General features: G+C 41.4%; 1 protein-coding gene across 1 annotated transcript; it reads left to right on the forward strand.

The window, feature by feature from the left end:
- Position 1: 1 nt before the first annotated feature.
- Positions 2-11,795, forward strand: TAF5 (TATA-box binding protein associated factor 5; the record flags this gene model as incomplete). The annotated part of the gene is made up of 11 exons (XM_027648348.1): positions 2-434; positions 1,592-1,832; positions 2,989-3,304; positions 3,964-4,127; positions 4,597-4,732; positions 5,221-5,341; positions 5,960-6,089; positions 7,095-7,259; positions 8,159-8,336; positions 8,482-8,659; positions 9,985-11,795. Coding segments are annotated over 11 exons (2,280 nt in total), but the record flags the coding sequence as incomplete, so codon positions are not given.
- Between the last annotated feature and the right edge of the window lie 320 nt (positions 11,796-12,115).

Consider the following 12,115-nt stretch of genomic DNA (forward strand, 5'->3'; position numbering starts at 1 on the left):
GCCTGCCGCCACCGCCGCTCCCGCCGCCGCTCCCGCCGCTCCCATGGCCGCCGCGGCGGAGGGAGAGGCGGCGCCGGGCGCTGGGGATGCGGCGCCCGCGAAGCCCGCGGCACCGGGCCCGGCCGCCTCCCCGGCGGCACTGGACCGGCAGACCCTCGTGGCCGTGCTACAGTTCCTGCGGCGCAGCAACCTCCGCGAGTCCGAGGAGATCCTGCGCCGCGAAGCCCGCCTGCTCGGCGACGACCTGGGCGCCGCCGCGCTCAGCCCCGCCAGCGCCGGGCTCCTGGGGGGCTCCGGCAGCGACGCGGACTCCGGAGAGACGCTGCTCGGCCGGGGCACCGGCGCTGCCGCCATCGCCATCGGAGGCAGCGTCGCCACTGTCGCGACTTCCAGCCCCGGGGTGGCCGCAGTTGCCTCCGTGCCGCCGGGGAAAGGTGGGGCCCGCGGCCGCTGCGGGGTCGGTGCCTCCTCCCGGCGGGACCCCTGGGAGGGGGGGCCCGTGTGCCGCTCGCAGCCTCGGGGTTTCCCCGTGGTGCTGGAACACGAGGGTCGGTGTCAGGTCATGCCCCCAAGAGTCTACCCCGGACTTCTGGGAGGTCCCTGTGTGTGTCATTTCCCATGCAATCCATGGAGAAGTCCGGATCTCCTGGAGTAAGGGACCAAGGATAGGATGTCTGTCGTGTTTGAAGGGAGCACTGTCGAAGTGAGAGGTGCTTCCCCTTATCTTTGTGTCCCATTTCGATTAACAGAGTAGCAGGAGACTCGATTTCCACTGTAGTTATCAGGGATGAGAACGGAGGTCTGATATACAGGCTGCATTTTGATGGAAGCATAAGGTGCTTGTGGATGAGGCATTCTGCATTTCTGGATCGAGTTGCTGGGTACCTGAGATGTCCTTTGGATAATTAATTTCTGAGTATTGTTAATCAAGGGGTTCCGTGAGGCAGCTTTACAGAATAGTATAATGAAATTTCAGGAACTGATAGTCTGAGTTCCAGTGAATGTACAGCATAAAGTCAGCTTGTTCCTGCCGCCACCTAATACGATTGTTTTTATGTAAAAGACAAGACAATGAAAGTGTGTAACGACTGCTGTGTAGAACAGAGCTGTCAGAATGTTAAAAGTGTCCCTGTTCTGTGACAGTTCCGAGGTGCTCTTAGTGAATTGTTCACTTAATGAACTTAAGTTGCTTTTTTACTGGATGCAAAATAACTATAGTGGGTGTGTCTTACATTCTGCTCCTCATTTGAGAGTTTCTAGCCCTAGTGGTAAAGATAAATTATTCTGGTGATGTTAGTGGCTTCTTCCTTTATGTGTATAATACTGGCTGAATTAGGCACTGGGTTAGATACCTTACAGGCAGCTGTTGGCAGGAAAAGCCCAAAAAGCTGCTGGAGGTGCTGGGAAAATTGGCTGCTAGACTGTAAAGTGCCACCACCCTTTCACCTCTGTGGTTTAGACTTGGTGCTGAACAGTCACACGGCGTGTTTTGCTTGTTGCCTCACCTCAACCCCCAGCGGGTTGTGGCCACTGTTTGCTCACTGGCTCTTCCAGGCTGACAAGCTCTTGTTGTTTGCTGATGGTTTTGCAGTCGGAGGTGCCGTGGTTGTGGAGGATCAGCCAGATGTGAGTGCAGTGCTGTCGGCCTACAACCAGCAAGGGGACCCTACGCTGTACGAGGAGTACTACAGCGGGTTGAAACACTTCATCGAGTGTTCCCTGGACTGTCATCGAGCAGAGTTGTCTCAGCTGTTTTATCCTCTCTTTGTGCACATGTACTTGGAATTGGTCTACAATCAACACGAGAGTGAGGCAAAGTCTTTTTTTGAAAGGTAATTCATTTTCGTTTGTGCATTTGTGTTATTTTGTGTTTGCTGCTTTGGTTAAACCTGTGAGCTACAGTAGCATAGGTTTGTATACATTTACATATGTACATATTATTTTTCTTATTTAAAGTTGAAGAGATTTGAAATCTGAAGTAATGATGCCATCATGGATTGCAGTAACTGTTCTTAAATTGTTTTCCAGTCTCCTGTAGAAAGATGTGCAGACTACATGCTTTTGAACTGTCCATTGGCAGATTTTGAACCATGTTTATGGTGTGCTGATGGACTCCTTGCTGCAAAAGTATCAATGAAGAGATGTTCCATCTTTAGGGAAAGATTGTGGGGTCATTTTTTAGCACTTGAAAATTGCACTGAGATGCCAAAGTAATGTATTTGCTGATATCATAGCATGTACATTGAAATTCTTCAAATGAGATTAAAGATGTTAATTTATGGCTAATCTATAGTTGTCTGTGCTCTTGCTATGTTTCATTTGTTTATTAATTGAAAATAAAATTAAATTTAATTTGTTTTTTTGATTCAGACCAGTTATGAAATACTTCAGTCCAAAAGGATAACTGTGTCTCCCTCCACATGATCAGCAAAAATGGTTCTGTAACGGTAAATAGTTAAAATGCCCCTTGCCACAACTCTTTTATAACAAGTCGAGTAAAAATGGAAAACTCTAAACATATGTTAGGTATTAGATAATGCAAGTGGAGAGTGAGAAACATGTAGACTGTGAAATGTATATATTCATATAATGAATCAGACATAAAGGCATCCAAGTAGTCTTGTATAATAAAAAAATCCCCTGTACTGTATGGTACCACAAATTAGGGTTTAATTTCTGGAAATAAACATGTAAGCATAATTATTTACTTCAGGCAAGAACCCTTTGGGTGTATGACATCCTGAGAGGTTCCATTTGTGTATTCTCTTCATCTTGTTTTTTAACTGCTGAATGCTCTTAGTATGCAGGGTAAATCACTGGTGGATCTTCCCCTGGATGAATTTAATTTCATCAGAAAAATAATCCCATGTGTAGTCAGCAGCTTCCAAATGGTCCTTACATATATGTTTTACATTCAAGCAATGTAAATAAGTGTGCCCTTAGGAGATAATGTTTTCCTAATAAACCTTTGTTAAATTGTTTCAATAGGTTTCATGGGGATCAGGAGTGCTATTACCAGGATGACCTGCGTGTACTGTCTAGCTTAACCAAAAAAGAGCATATGAAAGGTAATGAGACCATGCTGGATTTCCGAACAAGCAAGTTTGTGCTGCGTATTTCCCGTGACTCTTACCAACTCTTGAAGAGGCATCTTCAGGAAAAGCAGAACAATCAGATCTGGAACATTGTTCAGGAGCATCTCTACATTGATATCTTTGATGGAATGCCTCGCAGCAAACAACAGATAGATGCTATGGTTGGAAGCTTGGCTGGGGAGGCAAAACGAGAGGCTAATAAAGCAAAGGTAGGAGGCAAAGATTTTTGCACTTCTATAATTAAACAAATTTCCCTAGTTTTTTAGGGAGATCCCATAGTATAGACTGACAATTGTAGCTTGAGATCTTAAAAGACAGTATGAACCGAACAAAGGAAGTGAACTGTACATATAGTTGTTGACAGGAATAGAGAGATCAAAGTATGTCACTCTTTGGTGGAAGAAACTGCTGAACCTTTTGAGAGACAACCTTGTGTCCAGCCCACTGAAATAAACCAATTCGTGAATTACTCTGGAGTTTTAAAATGGACACTTGACTATTTGGCTTCCTCTTTTGTACAACAGATGTAATTTTTACTTGCCACCGGTTGTTACTGCAAGGGCTGTTTGTGTAATACTACAGTACTATACAAATCAATTAGGTAAGGTGTAGAGATTCCACCTTAAGAAAGGGCTAAGAGATGGTGGAAGAACTTATAGTTGTCCAGATCAGTTGCTAAGTAAACCAGAAAAACATGTACTACATTTGTTATGGGCTGAGCAGTAACATATGTGGTAATATTAAACAGAAGTTTTAAAGGGGCAGCTCTATTGCTTGGACTTTTACACTGAAAAGTTGCCATTAAAAAATTAGTTTTTGGTAAGAACAGCAATTACTGTTTTGTCTTGTGTGTTTTATTGGCTTGTAGGTTTTCTTTGGCTTATTGAAAGAACCAGAGTTTGATGTGCCTTTGGATGATGAAGATGAAGAAGGAGAAAATGAGGAAGGAAAGCCAAAGAAGAAAAAACCTAAAAAAGATAATGTAGGGTCAAAAAGTAAAAAGCAGGACCCTAATGCTCCTCCCCAAAACAGGTACCAAGGAAACGATGCATAGGGAAGCCTTTAAAGTCCAGGCTTGTTGTGCCAAGTCTGCGTGGCTGTTCACATGGCATTTTTAGCAGTTGGCTATTTCAGCTGTACACAGCTTTAGCCATAAGACTTCTAAGGGAGGTAATGGAAACCTTAGCATGTAACCCTCTGTCATTGCCCTTCAAGTCAATCTAGATTTCCCTTGATAAAGTTTTACTTAGTTACCCACTAATCTTTTCAGGTCATAATCAATTTATTAATTATCTTGTTCCTCTGCCTGTCTGAAATTCTTGAAGCTACTGGCTTGCTCTCTCATCAGTTAATCTTCTACATAATCTTTCATTTTTTCTAATTCTTGTTTCTTATTTGAATATTGAGGTATAGGGTTGCATGGGAAGGTTTCACAGTATTTGTTTGGATTAATAATAAGGAAGGTGCTTTTATTTTGTAAAAACATGTGCTTCTTGCGTAGAATTCCTCTGCCTGAACTGAAAGACTCTGACAAGCTGGATAAAGTAATGAATATGAAGGAAGCTGCAAGGCGTGTGCGTCTTGGCCCAGAGTGCCTGCCCTCCATCTGTTTCTACACATTCCTTAATGCTTACCAGGTTGGTGAAAGAAGAGTTTGGGTAATATGGGAAAGGGAATCGAAATTATGAACATTACTCTTAAAAAAGAAAGAAGACATAATGGTGTTGGCAAGGGTTATTGGAGTATTTGGAATAGGCATTGCAAAGTTTATTTTCCAAAATGTTCAAAATTCTCTGTAAAGACTCCTTGGTTTTGCTTGGATTTTGCCAAAATTCCTTCTTTCACTTTTCCTGTGGGGCCTTAAGTGTATTCTACAGAATGCAGTAGGTGTTTGGCACCAGAATACTGGAAGGCAGTTACCATTTGTTGCTGTTGACTGTGCTTCATACATAGAGCTTTATTTTTAATAGTGCAAGAATTCACAGGTGTTTATGTTTATCCTAGAATAATTCCATCTATTTTTGTAAATAAGTTGAATTACCTTTTAATTAGGTCTTAGGGTTTTGTACTACTTGAAATGCATCATGACAGGTGCAAACAATATAAATGGATATTTTGTGTCTAGGGTCTGACTGCAGTGGATATTACAGATGACTCCAGCATGATTGTAGGAGGCTTTGCCGACTCTACTGTCAGAGTGTGGTCTGTGACTCCAAAAAAGCTACGTAGTGTGAAAACAGCAGCAGGTAATTAAGACAGTAACGCTTAATATGAGCGTGCATGCCTTGTGACAGCTGTGTTCTGCCTGAACAGGGAAAGATATCTGTGACAGGGGAGTTGTCTTCAGTGGTTAGATGCTTCACTTCATAGAAAAAAATGTGCACAGATGTATGATTACATCTTATGTACTACCATTAAAAACATTCTAAAGGAATGAGAAATCTGGTCATGTACCCCTGCTGTGAGGTGGTCAGTGCACAGAGCTTGGAACTAGCCATAGCTAGTATGGAACTGGCCATAACTAGTGTGGAACTAGCCATCTTGCTTAACTGGATGGTAACCACTGGGTGTAGTGAACAGTTAGATTTAGGTGATCTAGGCGAGAGACTAGAGGTACCCTGGAGGAAATGATAGGAGGGAACTGAGAAGGATTGAGGAGAAGGTCCTGTAGCTCAACACCTACACAAATTCATGGAAACCAGGCTTCTTTAATTCTGCTGTTTGTGTAATGATGTGTTGTGGTGGAAACTGGATACCATGCAAACATTTCTTAATCTTGATATTTAACTGAGACGATGTCACGATGACATTTATTTTTGAACTTCTGACAGTTATTCTGATACATGAACTTTGAAATCTTGCAGACCTCAGTCTTATCGACAAAGAATCGGATGATGTCTTGGAGAGGATCATGGATGAGAAAACAGCAAGTGAGTTGAAGATTTTATATGGTCACAGTGGACCTGTCTATGGCACCAGCTTCAGTCCTGATAGGTAAAAGCTAACTAGTTTGCTTGTCTTCAGTTTTAATTGCATGCTAATGAGTGAAAACTTACTCTTAATGAAGCTTATTCCAGGTTAAAGCAATTCTTGTTCATGTAGCTTGTAAGAAACTATGTAAGAAATAATGCTCAGGGTGTTGAGCACTGTCAACTATTACTGAAATCAGTGGGAACTGAGAATAGCAGCACTGTTTTGGAGGTTCATAGATGGCAAAATAGACCATCTGTTTTGCAAACTGTAGTTTAAGCTGGGTTTTAACTAACTGAGATAGAGGAAAAATACTGCAGCACTGATTTAACTTACAGTATTGCAAAACATAAAACCAGAATCAGTAGCACATCATTACACTTCAAATTTCTCATATTCTATTGAGACATTTTCATAATGTATCAGTGTCTTTAAAAGAAGAGATTTAAACCCATTACATAGTTATGGGAGTCTGGACAGTAGAAAGGAGGTTTAAATGTCTCAAGTTTTGCTTTTGCTTCTGTCTAGTCGGGAAACAACCATCACAGAAACACAGCTGATAAGTGAACTTTGGGTGGAACATTATAGACTATGTATTCATAGTCTATAATTATTAATTGAGAATGTGAACACGATATGATTTCTATTTCAAGAAATCCTGAAATTTTGTTCAGTTACATTAAAAGATTTTTTTAAAGTAACATAGCATAGCAGTTTACTAGTAATTTTTTCATATAACTGGAATTCCTGAGTAAACGCCAACTCTGTGGTGTGGGGGGTTTTTTCTCTCTCCCCTCAGTACAGAATTAATCATCAGTGTCCAATCTTCTCTTTTGCATAAGGGCCTAGGACTGGATTCTGCTTGAATTGGTTATTGTTGCTTACCCCACCAAAATGCTGATTTTTGTGTGACATGCTAAACAGGTGCTGCTCAGGGGACAGTTTTATCATCTTGCAGTGTTTATGCAATGGTTACACAGCCCCAGTGTGAGCTGGATATGTAATACACTGTACTTTCTCCTGTGACAGGAACTATCTGTTGTCCTGCTCTGAGGATGGCACTGTCAGATTGTGGAGTCTCCAAACATTCACCTGTTTGGTGGGATATAAAGGACACAACTATCCAGTATGGGATACACAGTTCTCTCCTTATGGTTATTACTTTGTGTCAGGGGGACACGACAGAGTGGCTCGGTAAGAAACTGGATATGTTTTTTATTTGTCTGGGTCAGTTTGTGGTGGATTAACCCTGAAAGTGATTTGCTGATATACTCTAGTCTACCCTATTACTGAAAATGAATTTTATTTCATGTCAGTTAAAATACTGAAGAAATGTTTTAATGTAGTTTTACTATTTTTTTCAACACACATCATATTATCTGATGACTAAAGAGATGATGTCCTCTAATGTGACTCCTCTGATTAGAAGTATTCTCTTCCAGTTGTTTACCAGCTTGACAGAATATTCTTTATTTCTCACTTCTGAGGTATATTTAAAAAAAAAAAAAATCTCCTGCTAATTTAATAAAATGACCTGTATGAAATCACTACATAATTACTTTCATTTCTCACTGAGCTACAGGTCGTAGAATCACAGAATAGTTCAGGTTGGAAGGGACCTTTAAAGTCATCTAGTCCAACTCCCCTGCAATGAGCAGGGACATGTTCAACAAGATCAGGTTGCTCAGAGCCCTGTCCAACCTGACCTTGAGTGTTCCAGGGATGGGGCACCCACCTTGTCTCTACGCAACCTGTGCCAGTGTTTCACCACCCTCATTATAAAAATTTCTTCTTTTATCTGGTCTAAAGTTACCCTCCTTTAGTTTAAAACTGTTATCCCTTGTCCTGTTGCAACAGGCCCTGATAAAAAGTCTGTCCTCATATTTCTTACAAGTACTGAAGGGCCACAATAGGGTCTCTCCAGAGGCAACTCTTCCCCAGGCTGAACAGCCCCAAGTCTCTCAGCCTTTTCCTCATAGGAGAGGTTCTTCAGCCCTTTGAGCATGTTTGTGGCTTCCTCAGGAGCTGCACCCACAGATAAAGGTACTGAACTTCTTTAGGGTTCTTTTTATTAATAAAGCTTTTCTTTTCAGTCTGTGGGCAACAGATCACTATCAGCCACTACGGATATTTGCTGGCCATCTTGCTGATGTCACGTGTACTCGATTTCATCCGAATTCCAACTATATTGCCACAGGCTCAGCAGACAGGACTATACGGCTCTGGGATGTTTTGAATGGGAATTGTGTAAGAATATTCACTGGACATAAGGTAAAGCCATGTCATTCAGTGTAAAAGAGATTTTATTTCTGTGATGAGATTCTAAACAATACTGTTTCAAACAAACACAGCGTGACTGACTGAATGTGAGTAGACTTAATTAACTTGTTTGGTTGCCCCTCAATGTCTTTTTTAGGGACCAATTCATTCATTGGCATTTTCTCCTAATGGAAGATTCCTGGCTACTGGAGCAACAGATGGAAGAGTTCTGCTGTGGGATATCGGACATGGCTTGATGGTTGGCGAACTGAAAGGGCACACTGACACTATCTACGCGCTCAGATTCAGTAGAGATGGGGAGATTTTAGCATCAGGTAAAATTCACCAGAAACAGTGAAGTTTCCATCGTGTTCCATAAGTCTGAACAGGAATGATATAATTGGTTCCTTAAATTGAGAAAGACAAAGAAGAATCACTTGCTTAGCAAAAGCAGCAACTTACAACTGCTGGTACAAAGGCGAGTACTTCACTGAAATGTGACCCCTCACCCTTCCAGGAACTGAAGGAAAGGTGTTATGCACTTAGATGATAGTGAAGGCTGTGAATCTGTACAGTGTTGGGAGTGGAATCTGAAGCAATAACCCTAGGGCAGGCAAAAAGTGGCTGGACTAGACAGGTGCAGGATACTGGAATGGGATGGGACTGGGAATGCAAAAGGACTAAAGAAGGAGGAAGGGATAGAAAGGAATATGAGTTATCCACACCCTTACTATTTCTTCATGGTAGATTTTTGATGTAGATACAGGCATGTAATATTAATGAACAGGTCTGTGAGCAGCAGAACTTGTGAAACTTGCTTGTTTTTCCTTCCTGTCCACATGGGTTCTCTGGTGTCTAATATACCAGAGCTCCTTTGCCAGTTCTCCCTTCATGGAGGCACAAAGTTTTGTCTCTCTATGTTCCGTGAACTGTTTTCTTAAAATGTGTAGTTATTTCATGAATTTGAAACTCACTCTGTTTTGTCAACTGCTTGAAATTAGCCAACAAGTTGAAGAAATGATGGACAGACACTAATTACATGAGGGCAATTTCCTCATGAAACCAGGCTAGGGATATTCTAGATTTGTTCAGTAATATGTTCCTAAGTACAGTGCAGTGAGAATCCTCTGGGAGCTACTGCTGCAGGAGTGAAAGCTTACAGATAGGGTACAGGTTTGATCCAGCCTGCTTAGTGGTTATTCCAATTTATCTGCCAGTGCTCCAATGAAAGCACAGGCACTGAGCTTGCAAAATTCCACTGTATTCCCAATACCATACAAAGAAACTCTTATTATGTGACTTAAAATCATAAACTTTACCTGCAATTGGCATTGGATCATTGGATCATATCACCTACTACTGAAAAAGGAGGACCAGCCCACAGGATGGTCCTGTTTTTTCAGTGGTAGGTGATTTGATCCAAACTCAGGTGCTTTGAGAGCAGTTCTTTTTGCTTTGTCTACAGGACACCAGCTTAGACTACAGGAAAGCTGAAATCCTGGTAACTTTTATGTGTGTATGCAGTATGTTAGATGCTTGCTATAGTCTCTTGCTTTCTGAGCTTTTAGTTCTGTTAACATGCTCCCCAGCAACATTTTTATATACCATTTTATTAATAAAATACCTATACACTGTTGTGTGGGGTTTTTTTTCTTTTTAGGTTCAATGGATAACACAGTTCGTCTGTGGGATGCTGTGAAGGCATTTGAAGATTTAGAAACTGATGACTTTACTACAGCCACTGGACACATAAACTTGCCTGAAAACTCACAGGACTTGTTACTGGGTACCTACATGACCAAATCAACCCCAGTTGTTCATCTCCATTTCACACGCAGGAACCTGCTGCTGGCTGCGGGAGCCTACAGTTCACAGTAAATTGGGAAGCTGAGATGGACTGTGCCAAGGCATTGCAGAACTGACCTCAGGATGTGAGACAAGGAGAAATGTCTTGTACAGAAGGATCCCCACGAGTCTGTTGCAGGGAAAATGAAACTGTGTAAATTAATGCAGGCAGCATTTCTCAGTTCTGCTGTTTCATATTTATCTGCAGGTTGAAACTGCTGGAGATTGACAAGACATCGTGGCTGTAAAAGAAGGATCTGTTCGTGGTGCTTTTGATACATATATATGTATATATGAAATGAGCTGTCTCCTCTCAGAGATGGTACTGAGCTCTGCTGAAACTTGTGAAAAGTTACCAGCCTTGATGATTTTTTTAAAGCACTTAATTTATGGTTAGTAAAGGTTTCATCAGTCTCAAACACAAGCAAAAACTGTCCAGTTTCAGGAAAGAAGACTGTAATTTGATTCACTATATCCTGTGCTGGGCAGCAGGTTTGGTGAGAGGATCACAGCAGCAACCAGGGCAGAGCCGCTCTGACACTCTGATGCTTGTGGTCACAGAACTGCCGTGAAGCTCTGGGCATGGGTTGTATCAGCCAAGTGCTAAGTCCTGAAAAGATTTCAAACTCCTGTGCTCTTTGGAGGTGTCAGAAACACAGATCTTGTTACTCTGTTTTTTACAGGTAGCCAGTACTGTCAGCGTGACAAGCAACCAATGTGAACTTTATTTACTTTCATACTTTACTGAATGAGAAAATAAAGAGGGGGACTGATGCACAACTGAAATACCCACTATTAAAAAAGTGGACTTAAACCCTTTACTTTGTATTAGATCTAAAAGAACTTTAAAAACCTGTGTCCTTTCTACATAAGGTTTAACATAAAAAAATGCAAGAAAGCTAAGAAATTGAAACAATATAGCAGAGTGAAAGGATAAGTGTATGATCAGTTTGCTTTTGAAAGGCCAGCTTGTCTGTTAAAGTGACAGTTTCCACCCACAAAAGCATTGTACCACAGTGAGTCCTCCTGAGCAACCAGTAAAGCTCAGTGGTTTATTTCTAAAGAACAGTGAAACATGCAGAACACTGGGAAGTAGAGTGTCTGATTTTGAACAGAAACTGCCACCACTAAAGGCCAGGCCCAGTGTGGTGTGGGTTTGTTCTCATTTTCAATCTCTTACAAGATGTATGCAGGGAAATCTGTTGTGTGTTCCTCATCACTTCCCAGGAAGGGCTTGAACATTTAAACACTCTGCTGGCTCTCCAGTGAAAATAAAAACCTGTCATTTCTAAGGCCGAGTAAATGGAAAACTACCTCCCCTCTCATCTCTTCTCTGGCTCTAACTCTTGGAGTAAAGGTATTCTGCAGGCATTATACATCAAAATAAAGTGTGGAAAAGTCACTAGAAAGCTCACTTAGAAATTTTCTTTAAAGAAAAAAGGTTAAAATTAAATTATTATGATTTTATTTGTCTAATGGTACCTCAACAAAATTTCCTAGCTCTCAGTATGACCAGTTGGATTTAAGTACAATTTTTTGACAGCCTAAAGAAAACACTGCCACATTCTGCCTTTGTATTTTGTACAGTTTTATACTTTTGATATTACAATAAATACTAAAACCACATAGCTTGTGCCTATATGTTACACAAAGATACTTTCTTCCCTTGATTGCTGCGATGGAAGCAAGAGCAGTACTTGTAACTGTGAGGCTCTGCTAAGAGAAACAAAGTAATCAGAAATGGTTACATTGATGAGTAGCCATGTTATATAAATATTGTTGTAAAGGTGGGTGACAGGTTCTAGCTACTTTATTACGCTGTTACAACCACCATGATTCAGCCAGAACATGGAATAGAGCTGAAGCCATCTGTGCAGCAAACACGCTCATAGGAAAGGAAAACTAGGTTTGTTCAAGAGGGCCAGCACGTACAAATGGCTTTAAGA

The sequence above is a fragment of the Corapipo altera genome, unplaced genomic scaffold (genome assembly GCF_003945725.1).
Source record: "Corapipo altera isolate COAL_440 unplaced genomic scaffold, ASM394572v1 56, whole genome shotgun sequence".
In the NCBI taxonomy this organism is placed as follows: Eukaryota; Metazoa; Chordata; class Aves; order Passeriformes; family Pipridae; genus Corapipo; species Corapipo altera.